The 24263-nt window shown below is 40.5% G+C and overlaps 2 protein-coding genes across 4 annotated transcripts in view; one reads left to right on the forward strand and one right to left on the reverse strand.

Moving 5' to 3' along the window:
- Positions 1-7009: 7009 nt before the first annotated feature.
- LOC120575379 (dedicator of cytokinesis protein 7-like) overlaps positions 7010-24263 on the forward strand; it is a 28997-nt gene continuing 11743 nt past the window's right edge. For all 3 annotated transcript variants that reach the window (XM_039826130.1, XM_039826131.1, XM_039826132.1), the window contains exons 1-22: positions 7010-7217; positions 9232-9319; positions 10233-10411; positions 10758-10826; positions 10977-11103; positions 11527-11739; positions 13412-13497; positions 13618-13684; positions 13956-14105; positions 14316-14396; positions 15361-15517; positions 15671-15801; positions 16390-16483; positions 16594-16756; positions 19446-19563; positions 21184-21254; positions 21351-21489; positions 21612-21713; positions 21819-21905; positions 22316-22547; positions 23638-23802; positions 23951-24123. In XM_039826130.1, coding sequence (XP_039682064.1) covers positions 7168-7217; positions 9232-9319; positions 10233-10411; positions 10758-10826; positions 10977-11103; positions 11527-11739; positions 13412-13497; positions 13618-13684; positions 13956-14105; positions 14316-14396; positions 15361-15517; positions 15671-15801; positions 16390-16483; positions 16594-16756; positions 19446-19563; positions 21184-21254; positions 21351-21489; positions 21612-21713; positions 21819-21905; positions 22316-22547; positions 23638-23802; positions 23951-24123 — 2742 coding nt within the window. In that variant the 5' untranslated portion in view covers positions 7010-7167. The remainder of the gene's footprint in view (positions 7218-9231; positions 9320-10232; positions 10412-10757; positions 10827-10976; positions 11104-11526; positions 11740-13411; positions 13498-13617; positions 13685-13955; positions 14106-14315; positions 14397-15360; positions 15518-15670; positions 15802-16389; positions 16484-16593; positions 16757-19445; positions 19564-21183; positions 21255-21350; positions 21490-21611; positions 21714-21818; positions 21906-22315; positions 22548-23637; positions 23803-23950; positions 24124-24263) is intronic.
- angptl8 (angiopoietin like 8) lies at positions 16958-18815 on the reverse strand. The gene is made up of 4 exons (XM_039826147.1): positions 18319-18815; positions 17711-17854; positions 17418-17528; positions 16958-17331 (listed from the first exon to the last, which is right to left on the reverse strand). The coding sequence occupies exons 1-4, from the start codon at positions 18628-18630 to the stop codon at positions 17314-17316; spliced, it is 585 nt and encodes a 194-aa protein (XP_039682081.1). The 5' UTR covers positions 18631-18815; the 3' UTR covers positions 16958-17313.

A 24263-nucleotide genomic window follows, 5' to 3' on the forward strand; every position in this document is an offset into this window, starting at 1 on the left:
CTTGCCTTTGATGGATGTGTGGATGGTGATCAGATGAATATCAGATGCAGATATAGTACTGGACATGCAAATAACTAATTTACTCGTACTGTATGTCTCTTATTGTTTGTCCTACCTTCCCAGTCACTCTTGTTTACCCCCTCTTTCTTTCTGTCATTGTCCTGCAGCCCTCTTTCAGTCAGATTCTGAACATCAGCCCTGTCTGATATTTTACATAATTGCCTTACATAAGTAGCAAGCTCGGCTCAGAGCTTGGATGATATTAGTGGAGATGAATATTGCATGAGGAAAGCACTCGTTAAGCGTTAATAAGAGGATAGAGATGGAGCCCCACTGTCAGTCTGTCTTAACCCCGCCCCCACCGTTCTGTCAAGCAGTGACTCAACTCAGCCTGGATGTGTTGGAGGCTTTGAGTCAGTTTGTTAGAAAGGGAGAGAGAGAGAGAAAGAGTGTGTGTGTGTGTGTGTGTGTGTGTGTGTGTGTGTGTGTGTGTGTGTGTGTGTGTGTGTGTGTGTGTGTGTGTGTGTGTGTGTGTGTGTGTGTGTGTGTGTGTGTGTGTGTGTGTGTGTGTGTGTGTGTGTGTGAGTGAGTGAGTGAACGTCTAAGAGGAGATGGCGAGATTTGGTCATTAGGTGCTTGTGTTTTTTCCGTCTTTGTTTGCTGAATAAAAGCGGCTCTTGTAACACAAAGGCACCCAGGTCCGTCACCTGACTGCAGCCCCACTTACAGTTCACACTTAATGTGAATAAATGGGCTTAATTGTGGCCCCTCATTAGAGCCCTGGTTAGATGCACGGCAGCTGAATTCTCCCTGTGGTAAGAGGGCATTTGAAGCGCCTATTGTATATTGCTAAATCAAAGGATCAAGCATCGGTTTTGCTTAAAAGTCTTTTTGTTATTCTACTGATTATTGTCTTATTGTTAAGGTTTCCTTTACTAGTGGTGATTAGGACTCTTGTTGCAGTGGTCCTTTTCTCTTGGCATATCAAGGAATGCTACTTGGTGCCAGAGGGATGAACTCTAAGAATTTGCAAAATTAGTTCACAGATTTTGAAGTTCATCAGCCTGCATAGAGGAAACATACTAAGCATTGCTAACTATGCAGCTATAATAGAAAATAAAGTAGGATCAGTAAAATGCACGTGTTTCTTAGCATTTTTAATTGTAATTATACTGTTTTATCTATGCAGTACCATCAGAACAGCAATAATATGCCACTAGTACAACATGTAAATTACATATTCATTATGTGTTTGAACTATAGTAAATATGTAATGATACTTAACTTTGTAAATTGCAAAAACCCTCCAGGTCGGAATTCCTTAGCTTAGCCTTTTATGTTTCTCATCTCTGTTATTCTTGTAGTATTACGTCAAAATAAATGCCTGTTGCCATTGCCCTGCGGTAAGGCAGTGGCCTTGTGTATTTGTGAGGAGGAGAGAGAGTGACACTATGACAGTGTATCTGGGGGATGGGTAGGATGATTCAGCCTCAGGTCTGGTTAATTCAGTGCTCTCTTCACTAGGCCTGGATCTTGGCAATTCAGGGTTTTGTAGCAGCAGCAGCAGTCAAGCAGTTATTGCTTTTAGGAAAGGATCCAGAATTAAATTAGCCTCTTTTTAAAAGGACATTTGTTGATAATGGCAACTAGCCTAATTCAACCCTTTATGTATTATTTGGCAATTTTTTTGTGGTCTGCCTCATGGGTTCACTCTTGCACTTTCTCTCTGTCTCTCTCTCTTTCTCTCTATATCTTTCTCTCCCTCTGTGTCTGGATGTGTTGTCTCTGGGCTATTATTAGAGTAGACAGGCTGGTGGGAGGAAGTCTCTGAAGTAGACACTCTTGTCATCTTTTTATTTATGGATTATATTTTGCTTTCCATGTGCCTGTTTTATTCTCTGTGAATAGTTTTCTATCTTTTGTTTGTTTGTATTAAATGCAATATGAGATATGTTTAACCTTTTCAGGCAATGTTTATGTGCCACATTCTAATTATTTGATTAAAGTAAAATATTGAGGGGCTGGTATATATTATTATGTGTTATAATCGTAATATCTGTGCCACCTTTGTATGTTGCTTGAGTGTGTGCATGACTGTTCATGTGGCTTTAAGGTTGGGTGAAGCAGGACTAAACTCCTTTAAAGAGACCATGTTTTACTGTAAACCTTTTTAAATATAAAGCCATGGTTATTAATTTTTAATTTTGTCCTGTCTGAGTTGGTATCTAGGGAGAGACCTTAAATACACAAAGCTCTTAGACATTCTCTTTGTTTTTTTTCTCTCGCTCCGTTTCCTGCTGCTTTCGTTCTTTCTGACATGAACAAAACACACAAGTGACAGACACAAAACGAATAGAAGAAGTACAAGTATGCCTGCTTCTGTTCAGCTGAGCTGTTTTTAGCTTCATGAACTATGTAAATGTCCTGACTTTAAATAAACAATAAATAATATAATAATAATAAACACATTTCCTGCCTCAACCTGAAATGTACTCATTGTTCTTTCATGTAGAATTAGTTCCATGTTTACTTGACAGAGAAGGAGTAGATCATTAGATAGATAACACTGGCTTTCCAAATGGAATATGACAATGTTTCCTAGAGAAACTCACTGGTTTAGCTATTGCAGTCTATTTTCTCCCCCTCCATCTTCATCCTTCCTCTTCTCCTCTTTCAATCTCTTGCTCTCACTCCGTGTAGTCCAGCTCTCTCCCCATCATGGCCCTCCCCCGTTTCAGTAACAGGAGACTCGAAATCAATAGCACATTAGTCTGGCCGGAAATTCTTGTGGAATTAAATATGAATGACTGAGATTGCAGCTCTACCTGCTGCTAAAAGAGATGCATGATGGCTCTTGGGGATATGGGTTTTAGCTTTTTGTTCCTCCCTCCAGTAAACAGCCGAGCCATTTTGTGCTGTTCTTTTAGCTTACCGGATCACTGGGCTGTTTTGTCAGAGATCAGTATGCAGCACTGTGGACTTTGATAGGTATTGTCAGGGTTGTTGTTTGGTCCTCGGCATTGAACAGTGACCAGTATAGCATAATTTGATAGAGCAAATGGCATCGTTGACGTCACAGAGCTGCGACAGCTCAGGAGGCAAGAAGAATCAACGGGCCACACCCATCCTCCAAACACAGAAGCAGCACCATTTAAATATGAAAGAGCTCTCTGGTTATTAACAGATTGCATCTTACTTTTTTCCAGTATTTCCTCCAAATGCAATATGTGCTGTCTCTTTCATTAAGCTTTCAGGTTCGCTGCTTTGCACATTCATTGTGGAACTTTTTACATGCAAATTTGTTACTTAGTCGTCTTCCATTTTCATTAACTGGTTAACTGTGTAAAGTGCAACAATTTCTTTGAACATGCTGTTTGGCTTAAAGCATAATTTGCAAGGTGGTTGGAGAGTGCTGGCTTGTGGGAGGAAAGTAATATGAGACAAAATGACACTGCGTACTGTATGTTTCTTGGAATTGGTAGAGGCTTGGGCACCAGTAAGCTAATACACATAGATGATATAGCAGTAGATGTATTTTTGAGCTATATTTCATCCCATCAGAGATGAAACGGTTTGTGACAGATGGAGTGATATTGTTCCCCTGTACAGCCCATGAGTGCGGCCCCTCCTGCTTTCCCTCCCTGACAGATGTAGGGGAGGACCACAGTGCACTCCTCTTTCTTTCAATTGATTTGGGTGCTTGAACCCTTAGGGACTGGAGGATGGTGGTGGGATGGGGGTGGTGGTAATGGTGATGGGGATTTATTCATTTCCTGCAGCAAAGAACCTGTGAAAAGTCTAAAGCAAGTGCTGTAAAGAACTCCTAAACATATTATATCCATATATCTGCATATATTCAAACATGGAGCACACTAATAGCAGAGTGCTCTGTGCACTGCACTGAGTGGAGCTGGAAGGTGTTTCCATAAATCTTGGTTAGTGAGTGACAGCATAGCATGCATCCATGCATGTAATGTAGGCAGAGGAGAAAGTGTGGCTGTGCATACTGGTAGCTATGTGTTGCTGTCCAAGATACATTCAATTGATTCTTTACAGCTTATCAGTTAATAAACATAGAACTGCAACACATTTGTCTTGTGTCTGATAAGTTCAATATACTGTATTATGGCTGTATGAGGGTGAACACCAATAGGTGTAGGCTTGTGTGTTTTGTAACAAGTAAGCAGATTTTAAGTGATTCAGCAGTGATTACCTTTAGCCCCCCCAGTCCCCCAATCCTGACTGTAGGTTCAACATTAGGAGACATAACAGCTGTCTTGGAGCAGATGTGTCCTATTGCAACACCTCACTCTCTGTCCTTGGAGGGGAAAGGTCAAGACAAGGGTGGAGATCGAAGCAGAGATTCTCCTGAAGATGCTACATGTTGATGCTTTGAGAGAAACCAACAAATGAGCATCTGCCTGCCCCTTGTATAGGACACCCCCACAGGACAGAGATTATAATTAGCATAATTGATTACAATATTCAGTCTGGTGTAATTCCTCCATCCTGCTTTAAAAGCAGCTAAACTATGAAGAGCTAGAAGGAATTTGATTGATGAATTTATTTTTTTAACTTATTTTTACTTTAAAAATGTATGTCAAACCCTAACTTTTTATCTTCAAACAGTAATTGCATGTGTATTTTTGTCCTTCTTGTTGGTAATTCTTTTTCCTTTTTATCCAAAAGATAGATTGTGGGGTTGTTCTTCTTTTTTAGAAGTTAATGTTGTTAAAGTTTTTCCTGCTGGTAGAGTAATGTCCTGGAAGCAGACCCCAGTAAGAAAAGTGGTTAATGATTTTAATAGGACTCCCTGGTGGGGTGGGATGGAGAGGGGACGTGCCCTGGCCACGGGCGCGTGGCGGCGGAGCAGGTGGATGACGGGCAGCTGAGTAGTGGGCTCCAGGGGGAGGGGGGCCTCCATTTTGGAGGACTCTTGGGGTTGAGAGAAACCCTGAAAAAAGGCAACCCCATCTGGAACTGAGGTGGGGGCTCTGGTGTGAAAGAGATCTAGTGGGTGGTGTCTGACACTCTCTTTTGTTCTTTGGTAACACAGCAGTGATGGTGATGGTGGTGGTGGGGGCTCTCGCTGCCGTGGGGGCTGGGCACTCAAACAATAGTGCAGATCTAGGAATTGAAAGCCTTCGATGAACAGAAAGGCAAGGAAGCAGGCAGGGAAGGTGCAGACAGAAGGATAAAGCAGGCATGGGTTCAGCCCACTTATAGTACAACTATACAAGGACGCTTCAATGTCACACAAACACAATACTGTATATGTGAATTCTTATTGAAATGTTCATTCAAATATTTACAAATGTATTTCTTCAGGTTAGTTAAATTGGATATGTTTGAGATGCATGTACATATGACGCCTGGAATGAGAGCAATATTATATTTCGTTAATATACCAATAAATTATGAAAAGCACCATTGCACAATAAACTAGAATTTGCTGAAAAAAAGATGAGTTTTGGCATTGGGATGGAAGCGTGCCTGTATAGGGGGTGAGATAGAGAGCGTGAGCTTCATTTATTTTCATTAGCCTGCTGTGAGCTCTGATGCTGCTTTGACTGCTGCTCCATGCATAAACATATATCCCTGAGATGTCTGTACTTGCTTGGCTACAGCCAAGCCTCTGTCACACAAGGTTCATTTTACCTCTGTTACCCCTCGTTCCACTTTTCACATCCTTCCTATACAATTCATGCCATTCATCAGCCATCTCGCAGAGGACAGCCCGAGTACCTGCAGCAGCTCTCCAGGGTGCTGAATAGGACGACTGTGGGGTAGAAGTAGTGAGCCGTGGGGGGAAAGGGCTGCTGCAGCAAGCATTGCTATATTAATTCCTCATAGTAGGCATGGGGGTATGGAGTGATTGCAGGCAGGGAGAAGGGAGATGTAGACCCGCCATTACAATAAACTGACAAGTCCTCCATTAGTGGGAAGACACACTGACAATGTCATTCCTCATTGGCTCAAACAGACAGAGAAAGGGCCTGCCAAATAAACAGTTTCTAACGTATTTGTTTTACTCGGTTTAAAGAATCTATAATCCTTTTATGGCTACTAGTTTAAAAAATGTAAAAAAAAAAAAAAATTTAAAAATTAAATTAAATTGTCTCACTAATCTGACTTTCAGTCACTGTTAGGCAGTAGGCCAGTAAACAAAGCGGTAGCTGCTATTTCTCATATCCTTATAGAGGTCAAATTTGAGGACTAAAATCTTAATCAAACACTGATGAGGCAATTGGCTTTCTTTCTTCTCCAACCATGGTGAACAGCCCCACCTGCTGGTGTGGTCTCGGTACAACACGCTCTGTCGCCTTTTAGAGATGATGTTGTAGTGCAAGCAGTCCTCTGATGTTGCCATTGTGCATTTGTTTTCTAATTACATTAACTTGGCATGAACAATAGGACCGTTTTTTGAGCTATAGCTAACGAAAGAAACAAAGATTTTAACGCCAGTTGGTTTTATGAGTGTCAAAGTCATGTTGTCAAAGTAAAGAAATCACCTCTAAAGCATGACATTGTGAGAACGTCGGGCTTGAAACTTATTTGTCATGCTTCCTAAATTTTATGCAGAAATGAAACCAGTGAAACCCTAAACTGAGGTGGATATGCGCCATTAGCAGGTTGCTGTAAACCGGTCAGGTGAGATTTCTGCATGAACAGATGGTGGATATAGCCACCTAGTATCCTACAAGCTGGTCACATTAGTGGAGACAAGTATTGTAAGACCGGAAGTGAAATACATGACATTCCAAGGCGCTATGACATTCAAACACATGAATACGCTCATTTAAAAATGGCTACATCGCCGTAAAAGTAGAATCTGAAATATATTCTACAAAACTATTAATATTGTTGCGTATAAGTTTATTTAAAAAAATCGTAATAAAAGCAAATCGGATTTTATTCTGTATTTTATTTTGATTTTTTACAGGATGTAGTACGTATATCATGGCGGTATTGACGCTTACGGCCACGGTTCAGCTCCCAGCCGCTAGGAGGAACAAGGAGGGATCCATGCCCTAGTGTCCTAGCGTGGAGAAGGAAGCGGTCTGAAAGTCCGCATCCCCTCACAAGACGGGACTTTTAGCCAAGGCACAGGAGAGGGAGAGTACTTTCAATTTGACTTCGAAGAGCTTCTTTACATGGGGACAAGAAATGACATCTACAGCGAGCGAAAGGAGGGCGTTTGCTCATAAGATCAACCGGTGAGACAGTAACAGAAGTTGAACAGTTGTGCCGCTCGCAGTGAGTGACCTGCTGGACATTCGGCACATAATAGCCAGTATGCTAGGATTTGAAAGGTTATCACTGACCACAAACCGGTCAGTATAAACACAACTGTACATTCCTGGAATCAAGCTAATGTTTATTGAAGCAGTTTGCGCTCTCGTAAATGCGCTCTGACACTTTGAAGAGTGTACTAGCCGGTTTTATGTACGTTAACGTAGCATCGTAAGAGCATTGTCATCAACAATGATTGAGCTACTTAAGGCTACTTAAAAATAACATTGTGAAGCTGAGGGCTAATCTAAAGTCTCCGATTTCTCAATGGTCAGTATTAAAACATAGGTACACCGATGGAAATGCTTTACACATTACAAAATGGTTCCAAGTGACATGTATTATGATGTTTTGTTCTTGTGTCGCGTGAACGCCTTGCAGCATTATTGTAGCAACCTGTTTCCACATGTTGTAAACTGGTTTTCCCTCCTCGTGAAAAGGTATGGACTGGGAATCTAGTATGTGTTATTATTCTAGATACATATTAATCAGATTCAAGGAGAAATCTTAAAGGCATGTCACATCTGTCAACTGGCTCTTTGAATAGCATGCTTTCACACTTGGAATCTGGAAGTATTTGCAGCCAAGTGTCTCCCTGTTTGCTGCAATAGATATATTTTATAAATGGGGCTCCTCCAAACCTTGATTTTTGTCCAGGGTTGTGCACCAAATCACCCTGTCATCACAGGTCATTCATTTAATCAAGAAACCGATTATCCGTGCAATACCAGATAGCTTCTCCAGAAAACAAACAGGATGACAGATAATCATCATTGACCTGCAAGTGAATATTTTCTCATCCTTGTGAAAACCTTTCTAATATCATATCAGTACAGTGGTTAGTATAAACTTTGGACCAGATCACAAGGTTGTTTTATTTTGAGTAGTATTGCACTATTGGTAGCCTGTCACTTTGTTTAAATGCCTGTTAATCGTCAATAACATATCCTGTTGAGATATTAGCTCCATCATACAGTCTCCCACTGCATTCCCCAAGTCCTGTCTGTCCTCTCCTAAGTGGGAACCAGTCCATTGTCTAGTGCCGGATGCAGGAAAGGGTGGGAAGGGGTGTTTTGGCTATTGCCCCTGCAGTCGATAGCTTTCCTTTTTCCTGTTGTAATTGAAGGCAGCAGAAACGGTTTCCACATCTTTTGAGGGTTTAGCACTCATAAAAGTTATCCATGTTGAAAAGACTGATTCCAAAGAACACTGTGTTATCATCAGGAAGTCTTGCTACATCTTGGAGATGGGAGTAGAGGTCTAGGTCTTCTTCTCTGCCTTACAGTCCATGTGTATTGATGGAATGAAGGCATGAACTGTAGCTATGTAATTATGAGGACCATGGTTTGGGAAATGTTGAAGCCTTTGCAGCTGTGTGATATGAGAGAAAAAGAAATGTTGTGGTTCTAGAGGGACAGCTGCTGACTGTCTCTGTGAGAGGATTGTTTTTTTCCCCCTGCTTTGTTTCTCTTTAAGCCTCCCATTTGCCGTTAGTCCATAAAGGCCATAGACAGAGCTCTGGCTCTGTGCCTGCTCCCTGGAGCCAGCTCGCCACCGCTCGTGCGATCCGCTTGAGTCCGTATTCAGAACAGCTGTTGGCCTTCAGCATCTCTAATAGTACCAGAAGCTGAAAACTTCTGTTTTGTTGATTGTAGAGTTTTAATGAAATCTGAAAAGTTTAAATGTCTGCTATCAGTTTAAAAATCATTTTATTTATGCAGTATTGTAAGATAAGCCTAGTTTTCTAGTTTATTTTACAGTGGTTTTAGTAATGATATTTATGCATTATGCAAATCAGTCACTATATTTTATTTATCTTGAACACCACACAACTTGAAAATTAACAGGATTTTTACAGCTAGTTTTTATGTCTGTAAATGTGTGCTTTTGTTCTCTGTTTACCAGTTGACAAATCTTTGATATCTTTCTCTTGCTCAGGACGGTTGCTGCAGAGGTCAGAAAACAAGTGTCCAGAGACTATGGCTCTCCTCAGCTGACCAAGAAACGAGGAGGCGCACACCACCCTGTGAGTCACCCTATGTTTAATCTGCCAGAGTTTCAAGCCAGCAGGTTTAAAGCTCCAGTTAGCAACGTCAGAAGTTGATGGGTGTAACTTTGGGAATTAGGTTTACTGTTAGATAGAAAGAGTGCAGATGAGTGTAGTTTTAATTAGTGTTGACAGCAGGCGTGAAAGGAGGTGGTTTGAAACATGATATACCTGCTTTACCAGCCAGGCAAGGTTTCTGCATGGGTGCTTACCCAAAATAGAGGAAGGGTAGTAAAATAAAATGCTGGGTTTTGGAAAATGTCCATTGTCATGTTAAAAGAATGATGATGGAGTTTTGAATTAGTCCATCAGAAATGTATGAATGCTCTATGGACTTTGCTGTGAACCAGAAAGCAGACATAGGTTGTGGAATAGAGACTGTTAACTCAGTGTCATCTAGATGTGCTCCATAAGAGCAAAGGAGATGAGCTAAAATGGGGTTTAGACATTAGAAGATGGGATTAGAAGAATTGAGATCCGAAAACTGAAACACCATTCAAATACAACATTGAACTTCTCCTATTATCATTTTTTGAACGTGTACATGTACAATGTGCAAGAAGTCATCTAAATACAATTCTTTTGACAGAGTTTAGTGAGAAGTGCCCATAAACTTTATTATTATTTATGTCTTGATATTTTCATACATTCATAAGCCCACTAAAGAAAAAATATAGTTTTTACAGTGAATACCTCTGTTTAATTTTCATCAATTTCTTGTGTTTTGTCTCATGTATAAATGTCAAATACCTCATATTGTTCTATCCTAATCACATCCTGCCTCCTTTTACCACATCTTGTAAATCTTTCTGATCCTTCTGATCAGATTAGGATCTGTCATTATGGCCATGTCATAGTTATTGGTACAAAATACTCTCACGTTGATTGACAGTTGCCTCTGACGGAGGTGGTTGAGCCGGTGGACTTTGAGGAGTATGTGAGCAGTCATGCTCCTGGGGTGGAGCCCGGCCCGCTCAGACAGCTAATGGAGTTCCCCGATGATGACCTGGAACTCCTACCGCTGGAAAAAGAGTGCATTACACTGGAGCCCCCACTGCCTGAGGAGGACGAGTGAGTCCAACTGCTAATGGCCAACACAACCCTCACTGCAACACACACACACCTCTATGGTCTTTATACTACCCCCCACCACACACACACACACACACACACACACACACACACACACACACACACACACACACACACACACACACACACACACACACACACACACAGTAGAATAATATTACTGTAATGGAGGACAAACATCACCACAGATAGGAACAAAGGCTTTCTCTCCGTGACACTGAATGAACCTAAATATTAAAAGCATGCTTTGCTCAATTATTGATGTGTTTATATATATATATATATATATATATATATATATGTGTGTGTGTGTTTTTCAATGCAGCTCCCTGGATCCCAGAGTGAGAGATGCCTTGGCAGTCTACACAGATGACTGGCTCGTCATTCAAAGAAAGTAAGTGCTGTCAGTTGTGGTACCAGCTGAATTAACCTACAGTACATGTTTCATCTATTGTTTAATGATGTGCACCACTTTTCCCTGTTCACGTGATCGACAGATAGTACATTATCATTTGGGAAAACTTTTTTTTCTGATTTCCCGTAGATATCAGCGCTACAGCACCGCATACACCCCTCACAACTCTGAGCGACAGAGGGAGAGGCAGCGAGGGCTGGTCAAACAGACCTTTGAACTGGACGAGGTTGCTGCTGCTGAGCGCCAGGACGACCAGGTAGCTGATGGTGATGTTTAAAGGGCTCGTTATCTTGAGTGACCAATCAGTCATTTTAGGTTCATTAAACTTATTTTATTGATCTACTGTACATACAGTGTTGCCAAGAGTAAAAGCATAGAGACTTTATCACGCTACTGAATCTTCCAACATTTATTCCTGGAAAAAGAGATTTGGACAATAGCCAGCCAATGAAGTGTGTGTCTCATTTTGATTGGGAAGGCAGTATGAGTTGTATTCTGCTCAGCGAGTTGATTGTATGGAGAATGAGTAATGTATAAATGGATAGAGCTTGTCCATTATCCATTACACAGTCTCCATGGGAGTCATATTAAATTGGTAATTGGATTTGTAGCATGTTGTTTCTAAAACATCTGCAGTGAGCACTTAAAGCTGTCATCTTTGCTTTGTCTCACTCTGCAGGATGACGCAAAGCGGCGGTCGGTCAGCCTCGATGAGACTCCTCGAGGCAGCTGGGCCTCCAGTATATTTGACCTGAAGAATTCCTCCCCAGACGCCCTACTGCCATCTGTGCTGGAACGCACAGCCGCAGAGGACATGGACCGGCGCAATACTGAGGCACGTCTGCAGGGGCGCCACAGTGACCTGTTGGGCCTGTACTCTCCCCCTGATGAGGTTCGTATTAAACCGTCCTGTATCTGCCTCTGTTGTGGAACAGGCTATGGTAAAGTAATAAACCTGTGACTTTATCATATAAAAGTATTTTTCATGTCTCTTGGTTACCTAGTTTCTATTAAATAATACAGTTTCTTAAAGTGCCCATATTATGAAAAAAACACTTTTTCTGGTATTTGGGGTGTTCTTTTGTGTCTCTGGTGCTTCCACACACATACAAACTTTGAAAAAAATCCATCCATGCTGTTTTGAGTTAGATACGGTTTCTGAATGTGTCCTGCCTTCAGTCTCCTAGTGAGCTGTTCAAAATCGGCTCGGACTGTGACGTCACAATCCGAAATGAGCTGGCTAACTGCAACCGTTAGCTCGTAGCGTTAGCATTAGCATGCTAACGCTAATGCTAACACTAGCATGGTACCTCGTTCTCAATAGCAAAGCACTGCTACAACACACACAAGTTCACCATAATCTACAAAAGAACTACTTACGTAATGCCCTCATTTAGAAGTCTCCCAGCTAATCCTGCCTTGTAACTGACTGAAGTTGGAGAAACAGCCTTTCTTTTACTTCTATGGAGCTAGCTAGCTGACATGCTCTACATCTGAGCTACTGAGCATGTGCGAGTGCAATCAAAGATAGTACAGAAGAAGAAGAAGAAAAGAGGTCTCACTCTGTAGCTAAAACAGAAACCAGGTGAAAAGAGGATCTACAGCAGTGAGAGAGAGCTGTGCAGTACAACAAAAATATGGTGTTTTTTGAAAATTAAACCATGTAAACCTATTCTGGTACAACCTTAAAATACAATTATGAACCTGAAAATAAGTATAATATGGGCGCTTTAAGCTTTACAAAGTTAATGAGGGGTTTCTTGTAGCTCAGAAATTATTTTTCTTTTTATTCAATATAATATTAGGCTAAGTAAGAGGAAAATGGACAGTGGCACTACATCACACAGCTAAGGCCTAGTGCTGAATATCTTTGCCCGGGCTTGGGCTTGCGCGGTAAATGAGTGGTCAGGTGATGCGTTTCGATTAGTGCGAAAATGGATGCTGAGGAGGTGAAACGGAGGCTGGCCTCTGGAGGACTTATTTTATTTATTTGTTCCAACTTCCAAGTGGCCTATAACCTACATTAGTCATGAATAAATGATGTTAAAAAATGTATAAATGAGTCATTCTTGACTAAAGGCAAAAGAGCTGTGTGTGTGCGCACATTTGAATAATGTCGGGCTGTAAATGGGTTCGGGCTTTTAAAAAGCTGTCAATCAAAATGTACTACTAAACCTTCATCTAGTAACTAACTACTACTAACTGTAATTTGCCCGTTAACAACACAGATTGATTGTAACTTAATCTCAGAGATCTATACTTTAAACTACAACCAGCTGTTCTGCTAGTTTGTAAATGTTGTTAAATGTAGTTGTATTTGTTCAGTTCAGAGTAACATTAATGAGTGTTCCCTTAAAGTGAATGTCCATCATGTCTGCAAACCCAGCCACTTCTACAGAACTGTTAGCTTTTCTTTTCTCTATGTTCTCCTTCTCTCGCTTCATCCTTCTTCCTTTATATCTGTGTACACACTGTCGCTTTCTCTGCTGCTACGTTGCCATGACATCTGTGTAAATGTTGTGCTGCTGTGTGTATTATACATGGCTTTTTTGTGTGTGTGGCAGGATGAAGCAGTAGAAAGATGCTCTGTCCCTGAAGTGCCCAAGGAACACTGTGGCCAGAGGATTATGGTCAAGTGTCTGTCTCTGAAGTAAGTAAAATTTGGATTATAACGGCTGACATTTACGTCTTCACATTCTCACACAATTTTTAGAAACACCTGCGATACCTGCTCTCCTTATTTGCAGACTATATTTTGTATGTTTTTCAGATTTGAAATAGAAATTGAGCCCATATTTGGCACACTTGCCCTGTATGACGTCAAGGAAAAGAAAAAGGTATATATTTTGTTCCAGCAGATCATTTCTTATTTGATACAATGAGTATTCTTCCAATGACTTACACTCTGTGAAACTACTTACGTAATGCTGAGCTCATACTTAACTAATCAAATTTTCCTTGTCTCAAAAAGGTCTAAGTGGTCTTGCGGTTTAGATTATTGAGTCAAAACTGAATTAAAATCCATTGACGTGCATTCCCATTATCATCTTTCCTTCCCCTCCCTCTGCTGTTTCCCGCTTATCTCAATCTTGCCCCCCCCCCCAACAGATCTCTGAGAATTTCTACTTTGACCTGAACTCGGATCAGATGAAAGGGCTGCTTAAACCCCACACACCTCAAGTAGCCATTTCCACACTGGCCCGTTCTGCCATTTTCTCCATCACATACCCTTCCGCCGATATCTTTTTGGTCATTAAGGTATGGAGAGAACCCACTTTTACACAGAAGAATCTGACTTAATGTTAATGGCATACAATTATTATTTCTTATTGGCTCATAGTTCACTTGCTCTTCCATTTGGTATTATAAGTGCTATTTAACTTAGATTTAATAATAAAAAAAAAGTCAAATATTAGTATGTGATAAAAGATGTGATTTATTGTTTAACAGTAGTTACATGTGTTTCAGCTTGAGAAAGTCCTCCAACAAGGAGACATTGGAGAATGCTGTGAACCATACATGGTCATGAAAGAGTCGGATTCCTCCAAGGTAATGGAGCCAAAAACATGTTTTAAACTGTTGCAATGCTCAGGGCCTGAATGCACGTGGGACCCTTTTACTGTCTAGTCATAAGCATTACTCAATTCTGTCTGGGTAGCTGCAATATTTACCATCCTCTTTGGCAGGTAAACTGTGTTGGCCACTGTAGATATATTAAGCCATTCTTTACCTTTTGATTTATTGGCTTGACCGTGGTCCGGCAGGGCCTATAGCTAGCCCTACAACCTCAAAACTCTGTCACTCTGGCTGAATCCCAGTTCCCTTAAATTGCATCCACAGTTCCTTCACTTGCTTAACTTCCTCACGTCTTAGTCTGTCCCACCGAGGAAGCATGGGAGAGATGCAAGGAAATCCGGCAAGGACAGAGGAAACAAAGAAATGTTTGAAGTGTGAATTGTTTTTAGAGGGATAAGACGTCTTTTCCTCTGAAGCGTCACATTCATTTGTCAGCTGTATGGGCGGAGTTAGCAACGGCTTTCAGCTGCACGGCTTCCGGGAAGGCTGCTCTTGTGTATCCTGTTCAAGCGAGGTGCTATTAAAGAGAACTTAGATTCAGCCTCCGTCCCTCTGTCGCTCTGTCACTGAGTGATGAAGTTCCACGATTGGTCGGAGCTCATCGTGTTAGAACAACATTTGAGGCTGTGATGAGTAACCCAGAACAATAACTTCTTGAAAATACCATGATTACATTGAAAAGCAGCCCTCAATTATTTGTCTTAAACATATCTTTACCATAAGTATGTTTACCATGTGATATGCTACTTCAGTATACAACCAACAAATATTACTGGGACCATTACAGATAAACATTTAATATCCTATATTCACATTATAGACACCAGCGCAGACTATCCCTGTAACAATTGGGCCACAATCAAGCACATTGACCATACACAGTCCAGCCATATACTAGGATTTGACTTAGTCCTGTCTGCTCTTTGTCCCGCTTCAGCACAAGGAGAAGCTGGAGAAGCTGCGTCAACAGGCAGAGCAGTCATGTAGTCGTCTTGGACGTTTTCGCATGCCTTTTGCCTGGACGGCCATTCACCTTCTCAACATCGTCAGCAGTGTGGGAGGTCTGGATCGGTCAGACCCTGACTCTGACTCTGGTACTGCTGATTGCAAAAACTTCCTGAATTTAATGCAGTGTCATACATGCACATACACTGAGCATTTAACTAGTTAACATTGACAAAAAATATTGTATAAGTAACATTCATGCACATGTCTCTCTAATATTATATGATTTTTCTTCCTGCCAGAGCGAAAAGGTCATGGAACATGGAACGAGAGAAAGAAAAAGGGGTTTGAGCGGATGAGTGTTGGAGACGACATGTGTAACTTCGCCACTTTCCGTCCAGCAACATTGACCGTCACCAACTTCTTTAAACAGGTCAGACTCTGTTTTAGGAGTCATTTATTAATTAATGTTCTAGTTATCCTGACTGTGATGCATGATTTAATGTGAAATTAGTCAAATAGTTAATAGTCAAATTACATATTATTTTATTGATAAAGCTGAGTAGTGTCACTGTAATGGTTAAAATGTGAAGAGATAACTAGTACTAATAATTTCATAAGAAATTAAGTCCAGATTTGTCAAGCCTGTTATATCTTAGACAACCTATGAATCAATGATGGATTTCTTTTAAAGAGGCTGTTAACTTGTCATTATAAAAATTAAGGGGAAGAATTGGCAAGAGAGAATATCATAATTCTGGTAGTTTTTCATGATTTTCATGTTATATATTTTTACAGTTCTATTAGTGTGATGAGATCAAATGCAGATTATTACATGCACTATCCCTCCCAAAAACATGTACTCAAATGATTCAACCACAAATCATTTTATGAGTAGTTAACATTATAGTACAGTAATGTCGTTGCTCTTTTTTAGAAGTGACAGCTATTATAACTATATTATAATGAGGCATTTTGTAAGCCCAATACAAACTCTGCTCTTCTGTTTGTGTACATGAAGGAGGGGGACAGACTGAGTGATGAGGACCTCTACAAGTATCTGGCAGATATGCGCAGACCGTCCTCTGTTCTGCGACGACTAAGGCCTGTCACAGGTTAATATTTATGTGAAATTGTCTGAGTTCATGTGGAAAGGTTTATGGATGATTTGTGATGAACAGTTTTTCTATCTTGTTGTGTCTTCATGACTTATTTTGTCCCTCAGCCCAGTTGAAGATTGACATCTCTCCAGCTCCGGACTCGCCTCATTACTGTCTGTCACCAGAGTTGCTTCATGTGAAGCCTTACCCTGACCTGCGTGTTCGCCCAACCAAAGACGTGCTGGAGTTCCCTGCGCGCTACGTATACACACCGCACACCACCTACAGGTGAGTGTTTACCTATCACAGATATACACATGTATACACACACTCTATATGTTGACCCATAGAACAAATATACATTCACCCCTTCATTACATGCATGGCTTTGTGTTTGTTTGGATATTGATTTTTTACAGAGTTGTTCTTACTTCACTTTGGTCTGTAGTTTCAAGCAAAGAGGACAGCAGGTTCTGAATTTTTAACTGAATTTTTTTTATTGATATCATTGTTTTGTAGATTATATAAAACATTTTTTCAATATATAAAACATTTTTTTGATACATTTTTTCAATGTACTTACAAATAACAGTTAGATACAGAAACAAAATCCTAAATAATTTAACGACTTTATTTGAATGGCTCTTTAAAAAAAAAGTTTACTAAGTACATCAAAGTCAAAACAAAAGCTGCTACAACAAGGACATAATCCTAAGGGTACTAATAAAAATATTTTCTGGCCATAGAGTAGATCTATGGCACACATTGCAGGGTTTGAAGGGAGTGACGTTACAGAGTTGAAATCTGCGTAGACTGGGAGACTTCAGCGGTGAATCTTAAAACAACTATGTCATAGTTTCACTCTGGAACAAGAAAATAAAACTGTGAATTTATTTAAAAGAAAACATAGAAAGTTCAAAACAACACATCTTCTGAACATGTGAATTACCATCGTCTGCAGTTTGGAGAGCTGCTCATTCTGACTCTCAACATTCTCTTTTTGGAACTGGGTCAAATGCTGTAAAACCTTTAAGATGGTGGATTGCTCCTTTGCTCTCTCCTAAAAACAGGAATGTAGTTAAAGTAAACTATTTACTGTAAGAAATCAGAGACTGGTGTTCAAAAATGTAAAGTTGCCTCATGCTTTTGCATGAAACAAAAGTGAATATTGGCAGGCTGGTGTGAGGTTGTTTCTTCTATCTGTAAGTAGTAACTACAGAGAGATTTTCAGCGGTCTGTTACCTGCAACTCTTTGATGCTGATGTTGGTGTTGAGATACATCTCCATCTTCTTCACTTTTGTTTTCAGCTCCACCACTTCCTGCTCCATGCTGGCCAGCCAATCTTTAGTCGTCTTGGTCTGAGCCTGTTGCTTAGCCATCTGGGCCTGTCAAAAGAGCATCTGCACATATTATTCTCTTCCCCCAACTAAGATCCCAGTGCAGCTGGCACCTGTCCCACACTGTGACATGCAGCTTTTTAATAACACTCACTCTTATATCTCAGATGAAAGAGCTACATTAATCTGTATACATCAAGAAAATACATTTTAAAGTCACATGATGATGTTGGGTCTTACAAAAGAAGAAGAGTGAGATGCCCAAGCATGATCAGTTACAAAACGCTGCTTTGTTATGTCTGCTCAACAGTTTGTTCTCTTGAGATCTGACAAACACACAAATTTAATCTGATGGGGATTTTACATACTGCCTCTATCTTCTTCTACTTCCTCTACCTAAATCTTTTTAGATCTGCAGTTTGATTATATATATATATTTTTTTTTTGTAATAACACAACCATTCAACAGCACATAGGAAATCCATTGTTTACATATTTCTGTGTTTTCTTACCTGTAGCAACTGTATCACTTCCTTAATCTGCTTCTCCACTTCTGCAGCCTGTTCAGTCTGCCTCCCCAGCTTTTGGATAGTCCCCTCATGGCTCCTCAAAGTCTGGCTGATTTTAGCTATCTTTGCCTCAGTGGTTTCATAAACATAGTTAAGGGATTCACTGAACTGTATGACACCAAACATGAGCACGTTGACTTCTTCCTGTGGCGCTGCCTTGTCTGCCATCTTGCCGGTCCTCCTGACGGGACCTGCGTGGACTGCTCTTAAACCCCCGGCCAAACAAAGCAGGCACAGGCCCCAGGTCATCTTCATGATACCAGTCGCTTACAAGTGTAGTCTAGTTGTCTGTTTCAAAAGTTTTTCAGTTGTTCACAATTTGTGATTTCTTTTTCAGTAATTCAGCCAGTTAAGGAGTAAACTTGCCTAATGTAAAGTATTAAAAAAAGAGGAAATAAGGCTATAAAATGCGTATTTGTCTATCACAGCTTTGCAGACCTTAGCATCATCAGAATAACCAGTGGATGATGAATTTGGAGTCTGGTCAGTGTGCCTTATATTGGATGTACATGCAATACCATGGTAAAACATTAGCTCAGCTGTGGTTCGATCACAGGTCTTGTCCGTGACCTTAGTCTCAGTGACCCTGCCTTGAAGTTTAACCCCTGAGAGACTTATTTTGTCATTTCGGTCACAAACACATGAGAACTACATAACAATGTATGTAACACTCTTGTGTTTGATAAAGAAAATCTATGAGCAGTATCATATAATCTGCACAGTTAATGTTATTTTAAAGCTCATTGCCTCTTGACATGTGGATAAACTCTGCTGTTTCAAAATATGAACAAATAACCACTAATGTTTGATTTGGACAGCAGTTAAGGTGACTTTCACCAATCCAATACTGGATCACACTTTTCCCATGTGCACACATGACACTTATCTTTTTTTTCTGAGAATAAGACTATTAAATGCTTCTGTAGGTTGTCAGGAACATAAGCTGACACCGTGGTGTGAAACTGCCTCCCTATGACTATTATGTGATTTTTTTCATTTATTTTATTTTTTTTTATATTCTGTCCTTTTCATCTTTCTGATTCTCTGCCTTGCATAATTTTGCCTTTCAGGAACTTGCTCTATGTTTACCCACAAAGTCTGAACTTCAGTAGTCGTCAGGGCTCAGTGAGGAACATTGCTGTGAAGGTTCAGTTCATGGCAGCAGAGGACCCCAGTCAAGCTTTGCCGGTGAGTCACAGTGAAATATAATAAGTGACTGCGATTTTCTGAGGAAAATAAAACTCCAGTCACAAAGAACTGCTTGAGGCAGTGAAATAATATCTTATGTCTGCTTTGAAGAGTGAACTTCTTCAAGGGGCATATTGTTTGAGCACAGAGGGAAGGGACATCTACATAATGTATATTTAATGATATTTCATGTTTTAACTAACTATTTTTAATATCAAAAGGTTGAATGGTATACTTAGAAGGCTAAAATTTGTGGTTTGCCCATTTACAGATAACAAGGCTTTTAGACAGTGGTGGCAAGTCGAGGCAGAAAGGGTGTCAAAACATCCATTGAAACTTCTCAAACTACTTCTACAACATGATCTACTTATCCTCTGTTGTCCATATGCTTAGTATATTCCATGCACTTCATTTTGGCAAAACTTTGTTAAATACACTGCTTGGGTGTTGCAGTCTTTTACAGCCACCTAAACCTACAGGTGTGCAGTAAGTATCAATTTAAAATTATTGCCCCATGTAAACTGTTAATTTTACCTTTGCAGATGATGTACAAAGTTAAAAATAGGACTATTCATTTTGCATATTCAGGTTACTGGAAGATTTTGATTAGGTAAGATTAATATTGATGATTGCCAACTTTTTTTACAGCCCCCCTCTCAAAAATGTTTTTTTGCTCATTTTACCTCACTTGGATATTTGACCTTTACCTAGAGCAGTGGTTCCCAACCTGGGGTCCGGGCACCCCTTAGGGGGATGGCAAAGATCACAGGGGGGCGCAAGTCTTTATCTGGTTTGAGGTTGAGGTAAAAAAAGAATATTTGCACATGTTAAACAAATTCAGCTTTTCCTAGACATGAGTAGGGGGGGCGCCAAGGAAAAAAAGTTGGGAACCACTGACCTAGAGATTGGCATGGTTTTATTTCAGTTAGCCTAAAAGCTGGTTTGATTTGCATTGAGAGATGATTTTATGGAAAGTACCCCATGCCAATCTCTAGGTATGGTGAAGGGTATGTGTTATGTGGGGCTATTTTAATTCCAAAGTGCAAGGGAACTTTATCAGTATGCATAATATCCTGGATCCATGAAATAACTGGCCTTAAAAAATTAAAATCTGCCTGCCTCTATGGGAATTTAACATAGGGGTGTGTATACTTATGGCCCCTGTATTTTAAGGAAGAACATTTTATTTATTTACGATACATTATTCATTCACAAAGAAAATTAGTGTCCTTAAAGGTTGGATTTTTCCTAATTTATTTTAATTAAGTCGTTAAGATCAATTTCCAAAAGAAGATTTTTTTTTTTTTTTTTTCCTCTTTTTAGTCAACTTTAGCATGGGTTCATAAACTTATGAGCACCACTGTATGTATGTGCTGAGTTTGTCACTAGAAGGCTCTCTGTCCAGCAGTTAATCCTTTGAAAAGACCAATATTTCCATATCTGGACCATATCGGACACAAATCTTTATTCCAAGCGTAGTATTACAGTATGTGTCGCAATCTCTGGAGGGGATCTTAAAGGTTTGAAAATAGTTAATAGACAAGACTATGGTGAGGATGATTATTTTAAAGGACGTCTTTGTATGTGTCATGGAACAACTATATTTATACCTTTGACCAGGTCATCTTTGGGAAGTCGAGTTGTCCTGAGTTCATGCAAGATGCGTACACTCCTATCATCTACCATAACAAGTAAGACTCAATCACCTGTTGATCCTCACTGTTGACCTGTGAGTCTGTCTAACTTTTGTCTTCCTTAAAACTTATGTTCAACTCTTGCTCAAAAAGGTCCCCTGAGTTCTATGAGGAGATCAAGATGAAGATTCCCGCCAATCTGACAGACAACCACCATCTGCTGTTCACCTTTTACCACATCAGCTGCCAGCCCAAACAGAATACTCCTCTGGAGGCCCCTGTGGGCTACACCGTGAGTACATGCCTTTCGTTGGCCCACATTTAATACTTCCACCCACACACTCACTTGTTTGATAGCTCCTTCTGTTGCCTTGCCATGGGTGAGCGATCGTGTGTCTCTTCTTCTGCCTGCAGTGGATCCCTCTGATGCAGCACGGCCGACTACGCACTGGCTCCTTCAGTTTGCCTGTCTCGGTGGAAAAGCCCCCACCTAGCTACTCTGTACTCACCCCGGACGTGAGTGTGTTTAAAGAGATTGTGTTTATTTCAGTTTGCCTGTCATTATCTACTCCTTTGTGATGGGACTGAGTGTTAAATGAGTTGGATGTCACTCTGCGGCAGGTTCAGCTCCCGGGCATGAAGTGGGTGGATAATCACAAAGGAGTGTTCAATGTTGAGGTGACAGCAGCCTCTTCAGTTCATACTCAGGTACACAAATGTGCTCTTTATAATTCCACCTTTTAAAACTCCTGGTTCTGAAATTGTAATACATTTTAACTAATAGCATCCATAGTTTCCATCTATTGTGAATGAAAATGCCCCTTAGTCTTTGTCTGGAGAGAAAATAAAACTAACTGGAGTGTATATACATAGGCATTTCAGATATAAAGTTTTTTTTAACCACATCTTTACTGTGTACTAGTGCATTACATGTCTGAAGGCCTATATACTATCAGCAGTGCATGCATGTAATGTAACATTTTATATTCAGAAAATCACAGAGACCCTTGATCTTGTCTCAAAAATCTTTTGGATTTTCAACCGTTGCAAAATTTCTGCCAAGTTAAAATTCACCCAGTTCAAGTGATACTTAATATTTATTCTACTGTTAACTCTAGGACCCCCATCTGGATAAGTTCTTTACTCTAGTATATGTTCTGGAAGAGTACTCCTTCCCCTTCCGCCTGAAGGATGTCATAATAACTGAGGCAAACATGGAGGGGGAGCTGAAGGCCTGCATGGCTGCACTGAGAGGGGCTCTGCTAGATACCTGTGTCAGGTTCCTGCACCAGCTGCTCAACAAGCTCATTCAGCTCATCATCTACCCACCGGTCATCGCGGGCCAAATTGGTAAGTGAGTTCTGAAGTACCGCTATTTAAGATTTGAAGTGCACTTCTCAGAACAAGGCTAAAATGCTAATTCTGATAATTTGAGTAGATAATGTGGTGATGATTAATGATTACTGTTTTGGGCAACAAAACTGTTTCATTTACTATATGCAGCACTTTACAGTACATACAGTAACTACAGGCCTATTTCCAACTCCCTTGGAAATGGTGCTTACTTACAGAGCCCTTAATGGCCAATCTCAACAGTAGGGCTAGGCGATATGGAGAAACTCAAATATCACGATATTTTTGACCAGATACCTCGATATCGATACCGCAACGATATTGTAGTGTTGACTATTGGTGCTTTCACAAAATATTTACACATAAGATTTTTGATGGAATAATCATCAGTAATATGGATATAATAACTAAGTGGGCAAAGGCAAATAATAGAACAGCTAGAACAGTCTGGTAAGTTCATAAAATGACATCACTTTACTGTAATGCAGCCTTTAAAACCAGGAAAAGACACTTATGCCATATTACGATATCCAAAATCTAAGACAATATCTAGTCTCATATCACGATATCGATATAATATCGATATATTGCCCAGCCCTACTCCACAGTACATCATGGACCTTTTGCATCCCTACACCACATGCCAAGCTCTCAGGTCCTCTCGTTCAGTGTTTTTTGAGTGTACCTCGGACTCGTTTTAAAACTTGAGGAGACCGTGCCTTTCAGTCGGTAGCTCCTGAGCTGTGGAATGCTCTTCCAATAAGCTTAAGGTCATTGGACTCTGTGGACTCTTTTAAAAAGCAGCTAAAAACCCATCTGTTCAGGCATTTAGGTAGCATGTGTAAATTTGTCTGTTTTCTTTGTTTATTTTACCTGGTGTTTTATTTGTTCTTGTACATTTTTGTCTGGTGTTTTCTTGCTTGCTAAATAAATCGGAGTGTGTTATGGTTCTGGTATGGACACGCATTATGGTTTATTTGTGAAGTGTATGTATATTTATACGGTCTATAATTATGCATGATCTTTTCCCCCCAGCCATAGTTTTAAGTTCTGCCTCTTGCTGCTCTTATTCTTAATTTATCCACAGTGAACCTGGGCCGGGCTGCTTTTGAAGCTATGGCTTTATTGGTCAACCAGATCCACAAGAACCTGGAGGGGATCCAGGACCAGCACGGCCGCAACAACCTGCTGCTGTCCTACATCCACTACTGCTTCCGCCTGCCAACCGCCGAACCTGCAGTACCCTCGACAGGTGAGTTACCAATCTGAACTGTACAGTCTGTATCTGAGAAGAAGTAAGTGAGCCTTTTACTGGACCACCGGCAGACATTTGATTGGGGAAATGGCTGTTGACTTGCTACAGTAATGTGACATTTCTATTCGTCCATCTCCATGAGTAGCTGGCACGCAGTCCTACGAGTTGCCTATGCAGTACGCCACCTTATCAAGAGCAACAGCCCGCCCAAGCAGCCTCCACCTGTCCCGCTCAAAGAGTATCAGCAACTCCAACCCGGACCTGGCTAGCACTCCAATTTCTCCTGACGAAGAGGTACAGAGGATCATAGGAAGCAAGGTGAGCTGCACCAGTCTTTCGAAATGGGTTATGATTATGTGTGGAAGTTCTGGAAAAGCCTTAAAATTATTTTCAAAGTCATGAAAGCAGTTGAATACTTTATATTTAGTTTAGAGTTCTTAAAATAATGCATTTCTTGA

This window comes from Perca fluviatilis, chromosome 15 (assembly GCF_010015445.1).
Source record: "Perca fluviatilis chromosome 15, GENO_Pfluv_1.0, whole genome shotgun sequence".
NCBI lineage: Eukaryota > Metazoa > Chordata > Actinopteri > Perciformes > Percidae > Perca > Perca fluviatilis.

Excerpts from the sequence above, each read along its gene's own strand:
- angptl8 (XM_039826147.1), bottom strand. The coding sequence starts at position 18,630 with ATGAAGATGACCTGGGGCCTGTGCCTGCTTTGTTTGGCCGGGGGTTTA. Across the intron at positions 17,855-18,318 it reads AAGTGATACAGTTGCTACAG|GCCCAGATGGCTAAGCAACA; the intron begins GTAAGAAAACAC and ends CTCTTTTGACAG. Across the intron at positions 17,529-17,710 it reads TCAGCATCAAAGAGTTGCAG|GAGAGAGCAAAGGAGCAATC; the intron begins GTAACAGACCGC and ends TCCTGTTTTTAG.